Raw genomic sequence first — 15,593 nt, 5'->3', positions numbered from 1 at the left:
TTTCCGTTGTTTCCTATTTTCACTCTGAGACCTCGCCTCTGCTTCCTTTTGCACAAGTGTGGGCACTTCCCCAGGACCCCGTTAGAGGGGGCTGCTGAGCAGGAGGGTCAGACCCCGGCGGCTTGACCAGACCTCGCCAGGCTGGCCTTTAGGAAGGGTCACATACACGCCAGCAGTTGTTCAGCCCACCCTCCACCTTGGAAGCCGTGGGATACTAGTGATCTTTACAGTATTTGCCAAATTGATGAGTAAAAATGAGACTGTTTTACTTTGTGATTCTGGGGTTCCCAGTGAAGCTGAGCATCTTCAGTTGCCCTTTTGTTTCAATCTCCAGACTCAGGAGCCCCTGGGCCGGGGTCTCAGTTTGACTCCCCTGCTTCCTCACTGTGTGACTTCTGGGTAGGTCACCTGCTTTCACCCCACTGCCTCACCTGTGTAATGTGCTGAGGCCAGGGCCTCCCCGGAATCTTGTGAGAACAATAAAGAAGCCAATGTGTGTTCAGGGGTTAAGACGGAAAACCTGACCCATGTCTCTGTTTCCTGAGGATAAATTTTTAAGTGTTCTGGTACATGCTGCCAAACGTACTGATATCTACCAAACAATGAACGTATTTAAGGTGTTTACTCTTCACCTTCTCCCAGTAGGAGCGTCTGGTTGTTCCAAAATCTCTCTAGGGAATGTGCATTTCTCTTGTGATCAGAGGGAAAAATGAGGGTGGTAAAGGAGAGTTGAAGGGAATGAGAAAGAAGAGATTTAGTTCAAATACCCTCCACGAAGCCTGGCTGGGTGCCCCAAGTCCTGTGACCACGCTCAATGTCCTGTGATCACTCATCTAAGGATCCAACCCTGAGCTCTCTGCAGGCAGGTCCTGGATCTGAGTCACTTAGATTGGCAGTGCTGATAACACCCAATCCCATCAAAGCTTTGCAAATGTGTGGACTCCATTTCATGCTCACCCACAGAGGTCACCGGTCCTCCACTGGAAATTGTATTTATAGCTGTGCTCCTCACTCACTGCTTGAACTTTCATCCCTAAACCACTACAGTCCCTCATTTAGGACCCATCAGAGGCCCATTACCACCTGGGAAAAGCTAATGCTAAAAGGCAAGGGAGCCAAAGTCCTGCCCTGTCAGGGCACCACTCTTGCTAAGTGGTGGGTCTCATTATAAACAGACCTTAAACAACTTGACACGGAAGCACCTGTTACTGGGAATGTGTGACCCACGCCACGCACTAAGAGCTCTACATGCAAAAAATCTCCGAAACTCATAGCCACACCATAGGTTCCCTACTATCACTGTTGCTCCAGTCAATGAATAAGAAATCTGAAGCACAGAAAGGCCAAGTGGCTTGTCCAAGGGCAAGAGATGAAGTCAGCAGGGCAGGACGCACAGGCAGGCAGGTCTGACCGCAGAGTGTAGACTGTGATGCCCGAGACAATCAGGAAACGTCATGGGGGGACAGGGAGGATGCACCAAGTGCCTGGGAGCTCAGGATCAGAGAAAGGACCCTGCGCTGTGGATTCCTCAGGCAGAAGGGTCGGGGGAGGGAGCCAGGGCAAGCAGAGGGGGCTGGGGGCAGCCAACTGAACAAGAGCCACCCTGACCGGAGCCCTGTGGGGAGGGGCGAAGGAGAAGCACGTGCATGTGAGAGCGAGGGTGTGCGTGTCTGTGAGTGTGCGCGGACTCGCGTGCAGAGGACCTGGCTGCCAGGCCTCACTGGGGGGCTCGCCCAGGATGTGCTGTGGGGCGCAGGCTGGGTGGGGATGGGCACCAAGTGAGAGAGACCAGGCAGGAAGCTGCTGCCTTCGCTGGGTTGGAAGAGATGGGCAGTGAGCGTTAGCGTCAGCGCTGGTTGAAGCTGGGGACTGAGGAAAGAAGTGCTGACTCTTTGGGATTGCTGGCACCTTCTGCTGGCACGCTGGGAAAGCGGTGGTTGGTGACCAGCTGAGTGGGTCTGGAGTGGCTGTGGAGCCCCAGAATTCGTCAGTGCCATTTCTGGGAACTACTATAAAGTGAGCTCTGCGTCTGCTGAAGTGCTGTTTACGAGGCAGTAAAATCTGGAGCCAAGCTGCCTGAATGTGTCCTGATTTAGGACCAAGATTCTCCTGAGCAGGGAGCTGTTTGACGAAGACTTAGGAAAGCTGTCGAAAAGGTTAAGGGAGCTGCATTGGCCGGGAATCGAACCCGGGCCTCCCGCGTGGCAGGCGAGAATTCTACCACTGAACCACCAATGCTCCAGCTGAGCACTCCTCTTCCCCAGCTGTTCTGCTGCGCTGGCTCGCGGTGACGTGGGCACGGCTGTAACCTGACACCTGCGATGGTCCAGCACTCAGTGCTGCTCCGTTCTAGAAGGCCAGTCCCCTAAGGACGCCCACAGGACACGCGTGCCTGCCATTCTGCTCTGAGGTTCAAGAGAAACCAAAGGGACAAAATGCTTTGGGGACTCTTTTGGCTCCTGGGGGGCAAGTTCCAGACCTCAGTCTGTTAGCCTTAAAGATTTCAGTAGGTTCTGCATCAGTTTAGTCTTTGGCTGATTTTGCAAAGGAGAACATCATCCCAGAGCTGATCAGGGACCTCTCGGTGAGGACAGAGTTGGAGAGATGGAAAAAAGTCTCAGAGTTCTACATTTAGAGAGTCCAACTCTAGACTCCAATAGGCATAAAAGCGGTTTTCTTCATGTGAAGGATAAACAAGACATTAACATTAAAGGAGAGAAGCAGAATTTCCAAGGACCGAATAAACCACAGCTGGGTTGGTCTGAACCCCCATCCCTGAGAATGAGTGGCAGAGGAAAGGCAGGCGGTTCCTGAGTCACTGGATGTCCACCCCTGAGACTCAGCTGAGCCTGCAGACTCAATGGCCCTCCTGCCAGGCTCCACACCTCTCTACCTGGGCTGCAGCTGAGCTCAGAACAAGGCTAAGGAAAGAATGAATGCTCTCTGGGGCAGAAAAGGCTCAGAGCTACGGTTCTGGAGGCCAGCTGCTGGGTTCAAACACCTCCTGCCCCTGGGAGCTGCTGGATGCTGGTGGTAGGACTCCTCTACCCTGTGCCCACCTGCTGGAGGAAGGCAGCAGTTCCCACCTGCCGGGCTGTTCCCAGAGATAGGGGCTGAGACTCGGAAACAGCCCTGGCTGGCTGAGGGAGACCCCATGTCAAGTTCTCCAACCTCTGGGCCCCGGGGGCCCTCACTGGGAGGTGGGGGCGGGAGGCAGAGCCCACTCACCGCTGGCTGCCCCCTCCTGCTTTGCTGCGCAGTCCTCGGGGCTGGGGCCTGCCTGCTTTTGCACCACTGGCCTGGGCTCATCGGGCTCGTCATCCTCGGGGGTGACCAGCTTCATCAGGCTCTGGTTGCAGACATTAGCCACTTCCTTGATGTCTGAGTGCACCGATGTAAGGAGCGGCTGCAGCCAGGCTGGACTGACAGCCCGCTCTGCTGCCCCGAGGGGCTGCCCTGTCGCCTCCCTTCCTGGGGGACCCCCCACCTCAGAGGGGAGCAGAGACTCGGCAGCCTGGGCCTGGGCGAGCTGCTTAGATCTCTGAGGACGCGGCTGAGGTCCGGGCACGCGGTGCCAGCCCCGTCCCGGGCCACCTGGGCTCTCCCAGGGCACGCTCTGCTCCACCTCCTGCTCCAGGGCTGTCTGCAGGCATGGCGGGTCCTGGGCCCCCTCCCCACCCAGGGTGACCTCGCGCCCCTCAGGGCTGCCCTTGTTTCTGCTCTCCGGGCTGAAGGATACTCCTCTTGCGGTCGTCGTAGGCCAGGCAAGGCAGGACGGCGGTCAGGATCCCTGAGGAGTAGGGCAGCATCACGCGGCCGGCCAGCTGGATGAACTCCCGCAGCCAGCACATGGCCGTCAGCTGGATCAGGTCGTCTGTGGGGACGGGGTTCCGGGGTGAGTGCGGCGGTGCCTCCCGACATGCCCACAGGTGCTGGAGCCCTGCAGCGGGGCTGAGGCCTGGCACAGCTCCCAGCCCCCTGGGACTCCCATGCTCTCGCCCTTTCCTCCCGTGGGCACCAGGGGGACACGGATGATAGTCCTATGGCCGCCCATGAGAGCAGCCATGGCTCTCTGCCCTCCTGTGTCCACTCCCCACAGTGGGGTGCAGCTCCTCTCATCAGGAGCGGGAGTTTATTCCCCAGCTCCCGGTCTGGAGCTGGCCTTGCGACATTGGCCAACAGAAGGTGGGAGAAAGGATGGTTCAAGCCTCGGCCTCACTGACATCTCTCCTGTCTCTTGGAATCCACTGAATTCACATGAACGCACCCAGGCTAGCCCACCGGGTGATGAGATGCTTGCAATGACTGTCACCGCTGGCCACAGGTGACGGCTAGACAGCCAGACACAAGTCACACGACGGGCCATCGGCCTCAGCCCACCCTCCAGAGGACTGGCGGCACGGGACTCCCCGCTAGCCCTGGCCTGGCACAGGGGAGCAGGGCTGCCCAGCTGACCTGAAGCCTGAGGTCAGTCACAAGGGACTGCGACGGGAAGGAGTTATATTTGGTGGTGGTTTGATACTCAATAGAAACAGTTACGTGACCCCAGCCTCCAAGCGTTTCAATTCACGGTGCTGATGCCAAGCCTGCCAGCAAGGCCTCCAGATCTTCCCCCATCTAGGGCCCCCAAGTGAAAAGGCCTCCATGCTGACAGAACCAGAATCTCTTCTGCAAGGCCCCGGGCCCGGGACCTGCCGTCACACTGCCGCCCACTCCCACCAGGACTCTGTCCAGGACGGGGAGAGGGGGCTTCTGAGGAGGAGGGGGTCTGCAGGGCTGCCACGTGCTCACCTGTGGTCTGGCAGTGGATCACCAGGATGTTGGCCATCTCAGCAAACTTAACACTCGAGGGGTTCTTCTTCGTTTCCTTCAGGAACTCCCCAAGGACCACCTCACACCTGCAGTGAATGAAGGAGAAGTGAAATACCCCTGCCACCCGGGCCGGGGAGCCTCCCCAATGCTGTTTCTGCTCTGCTTGGCACGGGCATCTGGGTCAGAGGGACGACTTCAGAGGCTGGGGGAGGAGGCGCTCTTGGCGTCCCAAAGCGGGAAGCTCACACGCCAAGAGGAGAGTAAATCTCACGTCCTTCTGGAGCCTGTGGGTGTGTGTGGGGGACATGTATGCAGCTCCGTGCTCCCCTCCTCACTCACATTTTCCGGATCTCTTTGCCATTGTCGCCCAGGATTTGGAAGAGCCCATCCAGGATCTCTGGCAGGTAGTCCAGGAGGTTAATGTCGGGCACGGACTCCAGCACTAGGATCTGACCCAGGAAGGAGACTGTTAGAGAAGGTCACGGCCCGAGCACCTGCCTCCTCGGACCCTGGGGAGGAGGCGCCCTGGGGTGTCCCTCAGGGGAGGGCGTGCCGGCTGCAGTTGCTTTTGTTCAGCGTGCAGGGAAGCAGCACTCTCACCCCCAGGCAGCTCAGATGTCCTAAGGAGAAGGGAACCCATGGGAAAGGCAGGCAACTAGCAGGAGAGGTTGACTTCAAAGAGAAATCTGGGTGTTTCCGGAGACGAGGAAGGAGCCCCATCTGCTTCAGAGGCAAACGTGACGGGCTCTGGGGGCAGAGCTGAGGAAACGTGTTTTGGGATCATGTGCCATCGTGGCTCCTGGAGGGGCAACAGCGAGGCACCTCCACAGCCTTGGGACACGTCCAGGTGGGCCAGAGGGCAGGCTCACAGGCAGCCAAAAACAGCATCAGGGCCAGATCTTACCCAGGAGATGATGAACTGCCGGGCGTACTGGTTGTTGGAGTAAATCCTCTCCCGCAACAAGGGGATGAAGCCCACCAGGTCAAACTTGTTGCTCTCCGTCACGATGTCCTGGGGGTCAAAGGCGTATGAGCTGCTGGGGGCTGAGGAGCCTGACCTGGCCGAGTGCCTGACTTCAGGGGTCAGGTGGCCACAGAGGAGGAGGACAGGGCCTGTGTCAGGCAGGCCGAGGGACAAGCAAGGATGGACTGAAAGTGGGAATCAAGGGGAAATGATGCAATGAAAAGGCAAAGCCCTTCCTACATCTCTGCGGTCTGGACTGAATGCCCAGTGAGCTGAGCATGCACTGCCCCACACGGGGGGCAGGGTGGGCCAGCTCGTGGGAACACTAGGGGCGATGACGGCTCTGTATTTTGATCCTGCTGCTGACGTAACTCTATATACTCAGAACTGTATATTATCTCACCTACTGTATGTAAATATTTTTTTTAATTAGGAAGAACATCCCAATGATAGAGTTTCAAAGCTCCACAGACAGATGGAAGAAAGAAATGCTAGAAGTGGGGACCAAGCACTAATACCTTTAAGAGGCGGTCTAGGAGCTCAGATCCGCTTTTCACATTGGGGTCTGGGTCAGCAGCCAACTATGGGAGACACAGAGGTGGAAAAAGGATCATAGTCAATTTATTAAGGCAAAGAATTCACTGGAACCCTATAGCAAGGCCTTGGGGGAGCCTGTTCACAGATGGAAGGAAGGTAGGGGAGGCAGGGAGGCAGCGCAGAACTGGGGCAGGCGCAGAGACGCGCTCGGGGGCCCTGCTCTGCTTAGGAGCCTGCAGGGCCTGCTGCCGCCGGCCGCGTGGCTGCTTCCCGCTGGCGTTCCCCAGGGCGTTCCAGCCTAACAACGCCGGCTCCTCTCCCCACTCCTGGAGGAGGGGCCGGAGCAGTTTCGAGGCTGATTCTCTAGAAATGACTTCATGGAGGGAAACTCGGTGATGCTGAGAGGCACTGAGGAGCTAAGAGGGACCCCAGAGCCATTCTAAGCGGAGCTTTTTCCAGAGTTTCCAGGCTACGCTCGCCTCACAGGGGAAATCAGTCTGCACGACGGACAGAGGAGGCTGGCAGGCTGTAGTCCATGGGGTCGCAGGAGAGTCGCACACAGCTGTGCAACGAGCAGTACAGAATCGCCACCTTCGCCTTCTACCAGGGAGGTCAGTGCTCTCAAATGACTGTTTTCCCCCCAACTTGTGGTGGACTGATGCTTTTGTAAAATGCAGTAAAATCAAATTAATAGAGATGTGGGGGGGAGCAAACATAAATACAAGCTCATTTTAAAAATGTATCATCAGATTCAACATACAAGGAGCATCCCTGGCAGCACGTGCTTATCTGCTCCCCTGCCTCTGGGGAGAGGCAGCCGGCACTCAAGGCCCTGAGGGTCAGGCCCGGGAGGCGGGGGGCGAGCTCAGAGCAGCCGGAGCGCGGAGGGCTCACCTTGCTCAGCCCATCGAAGAGCACGTTGAAGTGGGGCAGCACGGCGCCTCGGGCCACCTTGACGATGTTATAGAGGGCCTCACAGGCGTAGTAGCGCAGCCTGCTGTCGGCGTCGTTGAAGCAGGTGAGCACCGGCTCGATCAGCTCCTTCAGGTAGAGCCCCGAGTCCTGTGATGGGGCGGGAGCACAAGTGCTACTCAGAAAGAGTCGGATCTCGGGATCCCAGCCCCCGGCTCCCTCGGAGATGCTCAGACCTTCGGGCTGGGCTCAAAGGCTCTTTGCAAGTCGGCCTCTCGGGTTAGGGGCCACGCCCAGGAACCAGGGAGCAGGCTGCAGAGCCAGCCTTACTGGCCTGGGGTGTGCAGAGAATGGCAATGGAAAACATGGGTCTGCAAACCCCTGTTGGGTTCAGGGGCAGAGTCAAGGCCACGGCTGGTGTGTGCGTCCCTCCAGGAGAAAGGCGTACCTTGCCCAGTGCGATGGAGCAGGCGGCCAGGCCGATGAGCCCACCTTTCCGGCTGTGGGGGTGCTGAGACAGGGCAAACTCCTGAGACAAGGTCTGGATCACATGCTTGATCTGCACCGTGTTGTTCTGGGCCACGAACTCTCGGACCAGCCTGGAGAGAGAGAAGAGAGGGTCTTAGGCCAATGGGATCAGGCTGCTCCTGCTCCTGCTGCTGGCCCCAGGGCCTGGCACTGGGATGAGGGGTGCAGAGGACCTGCTCAGAAAGAGCAATCGGAGTCACGGGTCCTGCCCTAGTTCTGCTGCTGACTGGGGGAGGCTGGCTTTCCCTTCCCCTTTTCTGGTCTCCATTTCCCCTTATTGAGGATGGAACAAAGAACAGTGACCAACCCCAATTCTGAGAAGGCAGAGAATGTTGTGCTGGGGACCAAAACCTGCAGTGATCCACCGCCTTCATTCAACCTATTGCTCAGCCCTCCATTCAGGCACTCAGGCGGTTCTCTGTCATTATTTTCAGGGACGGGGCTGAACCGGGCCCACGTCCAACAGGCAGGATCCACACACAACAAGTAGGTGTAGCCACAGCACACAAGCGTCACCACAGAAGCCAGATGCTGCAGGTAAGTCTCCCTGGGCGGCCAGGGCGGTGCCAAATGAGTCGGACCTTAGAGTCAGGAGCTGGCATTTTCCAGGTGAAGAAAGGAAGGCTGGGCACCTTAGGCACAGGGAAGAGCCTGGCTAATGGCAGGGGCCCTGAAAACACACGGTGCACTTAGAGGAGGGTGAGGAGCCCAGCATGTGGGAGGAGCGGCTGAAGACAGATCAAAGGACAGGAGCTGGTGAAAGGTTTACAGTGATGGGGTGGCGTCTGCAGGCCTCTGTTTGGACCTGGAGAGGCTGCACCGCATGGGAGGGGGCTGATTTGACAGAAGGAGAGCACCCCAGCACTTTAGTCCAAAATAGGGGGCTTAAACATGGCGGAGGCAGTGGGAAGGAGCAGGGAGGGATAGTTTTAAGCTAAACAGAAAAGCATTAGGATCCCCTGTAGTAGGGGAGAGAACAAGGAGGGTAGAGACGCTTGTGTTTTAAGACGCCATGAGATGGATGGGAGGGGAGGAGACTGTTCCCTCATCAGGTGAGAGGGACTAGCAGAGATGGGGTGCCAGGAAAAGGCTGCATGAATGGCCCGTGGGGGGCCTCCTGCTTTGCCCGTTATAGCGTGTGATTCCACCAAGCCCCCACCCTCCCCGTCCCTGGGGCCTGAGGGCTGTGGACGAACCAAGGGCCTCGGGAGGAAGGCAGTTCCATAGGTGTCCATACTTCCTAAGCAGTGCAATAAACCTGCTGGATTCCCAAACAGGACTCCAGCCAGACAAGTCTCAGTGATGTCAGAGCTCTCTGAGTGTCCACAGACAACAGTCCCTTGAGAAAGGCCCTGCAGGTGAACCAGAGAGCAGTGGAGCATTGGTGGTTCAGTGGTAGAATTCTCGCCTGCCACGCGGGAGGCCCGGGTTCGATTCCCGGCCAATGCAGGGCTGCTTTTTTGGCCTCTTCCAGGCAGACTCCCTCAGAGATCCTGCTACAGGAGCCAGCTCCTCAACCACACCCGGCCTGCTGCAGCCAAGGCTGCTCTGAAACCAGGCGCACCTCCCTGTCCGGTGAGCATGACCAGCAGCTGGATTCTCCACACATGCGCCACTTCCTGGCTGCGGGGCCAAGGCCCGCGTGCCCTGCAGCCATCAGGGGACTCCTGTGCACCCCCAGCCCCGGCCAGTCTCCAGCAGGAAGCTGTGATGAAGCCTGTGAGCTGTGAAACAGTTCTACACGCCATGTGGACTGGGGAGTGGGGACCACACTCAGAAAGGAAGCCCCCAGAGTCTCATTGGGCTTCTTGTTACTGAGAAGGAAGGATATGAGCTGGTTTCTGCCCTGATGGATGAAGGCAAATCAAAGACACACACACCCCCTCCTGCTCTGGAGCCTAAGCTTCTGTTTCTGCAGCGGTGCTGATGTGGCAGCCTCAGAGTGTGGCCTCGGATTCTGGAAATCAGCATGTGGACAAGGAGGCTGGTCCTGGGGTTAAAGGGAGATGCTCACACAGCTGCTGACAGCTGGAGCATTGGTGGTTCAGTGGTAGAATTCTCGCCTGCCACGCGGGAGGCCCGGGTTCGATTCCCGGCCAATGCAGCAGCAAACATTTTTTAAAAAAATCATTAAAAAAAAAAAAAACCCCAAGAGACTGGATTTGAGATTTCACACCACTCACAGCATTGGTGACACACTCTGAAAACCTGAGAATGACTTTTTCTAGCTTGATTTTCCACACCTGTCTCCTACATTCCACAAAGATCTAGCTCGTTGTCTTCTCATTCCTGAGGAGTCCAGGAGGTAGGAGTCACCAAAGCCACTGCAAGCAGCTGTCCTCCCACTCCCGCCCAGACGGGCTGCCTGTGGCCTCTGCCTCTGAGGCTCCCGGGGAACCAGGCCAAGCTTCTGCTCAGCCCACGCAAGCGCAGCCCTGGGACATGGAGTAACGTCCTCCATGAGGCTCTGGCAGGGCAGCCACAGAAGACTCAGCCCGGCCGGCAGCACAGCCCCTCCTGGAACCACCTCCTGGCCCATCTCCTTGTTTCAGGTCACAAATGGTCCCTGAGCCACTGGAAAGGGTCCCCCAGCCCACTGGAGAGCCAGCAGATGGCGCATTCCCTGCCTGAGGGGCTTCTGCTAGAATCCGGTGGGTGGGAAACGAGAGGCCATGAGGACTTTCACGCAAAAGAGGAAAGAAATCTGGTGAGGACGGGCCAGGAGAGAAAGAGCGTGAAGCATCTCTGGTGCGGAGGGGATCTGATGTGGTTTCACGAGGGGCAGCTTTTGAGATGGGTTCTGAGGGATGAGTAGATGTTCGTGCGAGGAGGAAGCTCAGACAGAGGGAAGCTCATGAGTGAAGGCTCACAGGAAGGACAGGGGCACTCGGTTTGGCAGCTTGAAAGGACAGAGGTGGGGGAGAGGCTGCGCCCGCTCACGGGCTTGGCAGAGGAGGTGGCCTTTGCTCTGTGAGCAGCCACAAACGGTAGGGACGGTCAGCAGCGGCGGGCGGTGGGGTCTGACCTGCACTGAGGGAGTGCTGAAGACTGGAAAGGCTGCAGAGACGGGGCGCTGGGAGAGCATGAGGAACAGGCGCCGATGTCGGGGCAGGCTGGCAAGGGCAATGGGGCCTCCGGAAGCGGGAGCAGACAGACAACACCCCCTGACCCCACTGTTTGCTCCACACCAGCTGGAAGGCCCCTCACCCTGAATCCCACCAGGACGTAGCTCACGCACCTCAGGTCACTACAGACACAATGGCCCCTTCAAGTTTCAAGGCTCTGCTGTCTGCACCCCTGCACTTGAGGGGAAAATAGTGTCCACAGCCAGGAAAACAAGACAAAAATGGTTTCTTCTGGAAGGCAAACCCTGAGAAGATGGAGAAGGCAATGGCACCCCACTCCAGTACTCTTGGCTGGAAAATCCCATGGACGGAGGAGCCTGGTAGGCTGCAGTCCATGGGGTCGCGAAGATTCAGACATGACTGAGCGACTTCACTTTGACTTTTCACTTTCGTGCACTGGAAAAGGAAATGGCAACCCACTCCAGTATTCTTGTCTAGAGAATCCCAGGGATGGGGGAGCCTGGTGGGCTGCCGTCTATGGGGTCACAGAGAGTCGGACACAACTGAAGCGACTTAGCAGCATCCATCCGCCTGTAGAGCACTGGGCTGGGCCCCTGGGGTCAGCCCAGGGCCACAGCAGGAAGACCTGTCCCACGAATCAGGCCCACACTCTCTACCTGACACATAGGGGGTCAACACAGGGCCGGCTACCTCTCCAATCTGTAGCTGGGCTACACGCGCAACCTCCCTGCAGCCAGACCCAGCTTCCTACTGCGTCTGCTAGTCTACTCCACGGACACTTCCTGTCCAGGCCACCCCACAGACAAGCTCCTGTCTCGTTTGACAGCCTAGCCAGGCCTCAAACGCCAGCTCCAATCCACCCCTGCTTCTGCTGACCATCTCAGGAAGGACCACTCGTCCTCTGGACGCTGCATTCTGTGCTCACCACCGCATCATCCAATGTCATGAATTCTTTCTCACATGTTTCACATTCCCAGCTCCACAAGCCAAAGGCAATGTCAAACACTAAACAAACCCCATTAAAGACAAAATCCTTCCAGCACAGCCTACAGAGTGACAGCACTTACACAGGATGTGCTGGAAGCAACAACAAGGCTGAGATGAACACCTCTATTCAAGGACTCAACCAATGACTCAAGCTATGAAAATAGCAAACATTTCTGAGAGGTAGAGCGGGTGATAGACAAAACCGGTGTCACTGTACCTTCAGCCAATAAAACCACAGACATGGAGCCAAGTCTGTACATCAGTTCTGAGTCTCCTACTCATCAGAGCAATACTCATCAGTACAATTTGCTGGCAATGGCAAGAGCTAGGGCAACAACAAGCAGCGGTGGGGAGAGACGGCACTCAAGAAAGGGGTGCTTGATGAGAGAAGCGTGGTTCTGGACATGCTGAATCTTAGAGCTGAACGGAAGGGTCATCTTGGCAAAATCCAAACCCTTTAGTGGAGGAGGAAACTGAAACCAAAGCAGTTAAGGCAGTGGTTCTCAACTGGGGTGATTCTGCATCCCCAGGGAACATTTGGCAACTGTCTGGAGGCATTTTTGGTTGTACTAGTGATGGAAAGCTACTGATGTCTAGGGGGTAAAGATCAGAGATGCTGCTAAAAACCCTATCATCTACAAGACAGTCCACCACAGCCAAGACTTACCTGTTCAAAAATATCAAAAGCACTGAGGTTAAGAAACCCTGAGTTAAGGAATTTGCCAGCGGTCACAGAATGAGCATCACACAACCGACTATACTAGGCCCTTACAAAGCTTTCTGCAGTGATGGAATTGTTCGAAAATCTGTGCTGTCCATTATGGCAGCCGACAGCCGCATGTGGCTACGTGAGATACAGGCAGAATGACTGAGGAACTATATTAAAATTTTTTATTTTATCTTCAATAATTTAAATGTAAACAGTCACCCATGGCCAGTGGCTACCTTACTGGACAGGGGAGAACTAAACCCTCTATTTCCTGATGCTTAAACTGGCATTCTTTCTGTTTCACAGCCTGCCTCTTTCCACTCTTCTGAAATTACCTACCCACCTGACTTTGTCACAAAGATTTGGCTGGAAAAAAAAAATACACGTGTAAAATAACAGCAGAAAAATCTCAATGTTCCCAGTTAAACGCCTTGCTTTGTAATAAAAATAACTAAGCAAAATGTCAGGTCATGGTTACACATACAGTGGAATGCCATATCCACAGTTTCAGATACCAACGGTCAACAGCAGTTCAGAAAATATCAAATGGAAAATCCAAAAATAAACAATCCATAAGCTTTAAACTATATGCTGTTCTGAGTGCTGAGATGAAATCTCGTGATGTCCCACCAGGACATGAATCACCCCTTCCTCCTGTATATTCATGCTGTATATGATACGCACCCACTTAGTAACTGTCTGAGTTATCAGATTGACTCTCTGGTATGGTAGTGCTTACGTTCAAATAACCCTTATTTTACTTAATAATAGCCCTAAAGTGCAACAGTAGTGACGCTGACAGGATATTCTCTTACTGTGCCGAATTATAAATCATAAATTAAACTTTATCATACATCTGTATGTATAGGAGAAAATATAGCATATATAGAGTTTGGTGCCATCCAAGGGGTTTCAGGCGTCCACTGCGAGTCTGGGGACATATGCCCCACTGACAAGAGAGCGCTACTCCACATGTAATTAAGACTGCAGAAACAAAAAATCATTCCTACTTCCACTTTTGGAGAAGGGTGATATGACAGAGATAAAACAATCAGCCCTCTGAGCCTTGAGATTTTGGACCTGACTTCTTCATTTGGTCAACTTATCGTCTTTTCACTTCTCAGAAAGTGGGTAAGAAATGAGGCAGGTCAACATCCATAGTAAATTCTCACGCTTCCCACCTCCTTCCCATCGGAGATCACTCTCGGATTTGCTCGTCTTGGCAGAAACCACACTGAGGACGCATCATGCGCCAGGCACTGGGCTAAGCACCGTACATACACAATATCGCTTCACTCTCACCACAGCCCCTTTGAGATACCAGGTTAAATAACATGGCCCAGATCACACAGTACTGCCCATCTCCTGCTGCTAAGCACGGCACTGAGGGCCTAAAGCTTGGGGCAGCAACACCGGCTGCAAAAGCCTGAGCAGCTGCCCGGAGGAGCGGACAGCGCAACAGCCAGGACGGAGCCCCGGCTCCCGGAGGAGCGGACCCCGTAACAGCCAGGACGGAGCCCCGGCCCCACTCCCCGGGCCCGGGCCCGCAGCTCTTACTTCTCGATCTCCAGGGCAGCCACCTTCCGCTTTTCGTAAAGCTTGTCGTTGAGGGCGCGCACGATGTTGGGCGTGAGCGGCGCGAAATCCTTCTCCGGGTTCATGGTAGCAGCGCAGGCTCGCCTCCCGAAGCCCCGCGGCTCCTCAGCCCGCGGCAGCCGGGGCCGCGCCGGGGCCAGGGGCGTCTGCGGCTCCGCGCTGCCTCCGGCGCCGGCTCATGGGCCACGCCGCCCCAGCCCGAGTCTCGCGGGGCCGCGCGCCGCCTCGGAGCCCCGGCGTGAACCTCGTCTCCGTCCCCCTGCCCCGGGCCAACCAGCAGCTCACGGGAGCAGTGCCTGCTGAGCGCCAGGGGCGGCGGCCATGTTTCCCGCGTCAGGTGACCTCAGGCAGCTTCCGCCTTCCGCCACTGGGCCCGCCCCTCGCCGGCCACACCCCCGGTGGGTCGGCCACGCCCCCGCAAGGCTGCACTCCCCGCTCCCACTCTGGCCTGCAGCCCCCCACAGTATGGCCCGTGTTTGAAGCCTGCTTAGAGCGGCACGTGTACCATGTACTCCACTGCCTGCACATAATAGGCTTGGCACCTGGTGGGCTTCTGCAGACGTTCCTGAAAACGAAGGGGCTCTTGAATCGCTTGGCATAATTTATTCCACACCTACTGAATCTCCTAGTTCATTCACTACTTTAGTCATTAGTCAATTTCTTATATGCCAATGTTACAAATTAGAGTAACGCCCTCTTGATTTTCGCTATATCCTAGTCACTTGTCAGATCAGATCAGTCGCTCAGTCGTGTCCGACTCTTTGCGACCCCATGAATTGCAGCATGCCAGGCCTCCCTGTCCATCACCAACTCCCGGAGTTCACTCAGACTCACGTCCAACGAGTCCGTGATGCCATCCAGCCATCTCATCCTCTGTCCTCCCCTTCTCCTCTTGCCCCCAATTCCTCCCAGCATCAGAGTCTTTCCCAATGAGTCAACTCTTCGCATGAGGTGGCCAAAGTACTGGAGTTTCAGCTTCAGCATCATTCCTTCCAAAGAAATCCCAGGGCTGGTCTCCTTCAGAATGGACTGGTTGGATCTCCCTGCAGTCCAAGGGACTCTCAAGAGTCTTCTCCAACACCACAGTTCAAAAGCATCAATTCTTTGGCTCTCAGCCTTCTTCACAGTCCAACTCTCACATCCATACATGACTACAGGGAAAACCATAGCCTTGACTAGACGAACCTTTGTTGGCAAAGTAATGTCTCTGCTTTTGAATATGCTATCTAGGTTGGTCATAACTTTCCTTCCAAGGAGTAAGCGTCTTTTAATTTCATGGCTGCAGTCACCATCTGCACTGATTTTGGAGCCCAGAAAAATAAAGTCTGACACTGTTTCTACTGTTTCCCCATCTATTTCCCATGAAGTGATGGGACCGGATGCCATGGTCTTCGTTTTCTGAATGTTGAGCTTTAAGCCAACCTTCTCACTCTCCACGTTCACCCTCATCAAGAGGCTTTTC

At 55.7% G+C, this 15,593-nt stretch overlaps 1 protein-coding gene and 3 non-coding genes across 5 annotated transcripts in view; 2 read left to right on the top strand and 2 right to left on the bottom strand.

Moving 5' to 3' along the window:
• Positions 1-14,474, bottom strand: part of VAC14 (VAC14 component of PIKFYVE complex) — a 76,521-nt gene extending 62,047 nt beyond the window's left edge. Inside the window, exons 1-9 of one of the 2 annotated variants that reach the window (XM_025268363.3) lie at positions 14,093-14,474; positions 7,674-7,824; positions 7,208-7,375; positions 6,295-6,357; positions 5,717-5,824; positions 5,152-5,261; positions 4,792-4,898; positions 3,740-3,874; positions 3,229-3,381 (exon numbers count right to left, since the gene is read on the bottom strand). In XM_025268363.3, coding sequence (XP_025124148.3) covers positions 3,229-3,381; positions 3,740-3,874; positions 4,792-4,898; positions 5,152-5,261; positions 5,717-5,824; positions 6,295-6,357; positions 7,208-7,375; positions 7,674-7,824; positions 14,093-14,196 — 1,099 coding nt within the window. In that variant the 5' untranslated portion in view covers positions 14,197-14,474. The remainder of the gene's footprint in view (positions 1-3,228; positions 3,382-3,739; positions 3,875-4,791; positions 4,899-5,151; positions 5,262-5,716; positions 5,825-6,294; positions 6,358-7,207; positions 7,376-7,673; positions 7,825-14,092) is intronic. The other variant, XM_006041974.4, reaches the window with a different exon arrangement.
• On the bottom strand, positions 2,168-2,238 carry TRNAG-GCC. The gene has a single exon. It is a non-coding gene; the product is annotated as a tRNA-Gly (tRNA).
• On the top strand, positions 9,132-9,202 carry TRNAG-GCC. The gene has a single exon. It is a non-coding gene; the product is annotated as a tRNA-Gly (tRNA).
• Positions 9,787-9,857, top strand: TRNAG-GCC. The gene has a single exon. It is a non-coding gene; the product is annotated as a tRNA-Gly (tRNA).
• Positions 14,475-15,593: the final 1,119 nt, after the last annotated feature.

Source organism: Bubalus bubalis, chromosome 18, assembly GCF_019923935.1.
Source record: "Bubalus bubalis isolate 160015118507 breed Murrah chromosome 18, NDDB_SH_1, whole genome shotgun sequence".
Lineage (NCBI taxonomy): Eukaryota > Metazoa > Chordata > Mammalia > Artiodactyla > Bovidae > Bubalus > Bubalus bubalis.
This window is presented reverse-complemented; position numbering and strand designations above follow the sequence as displayed.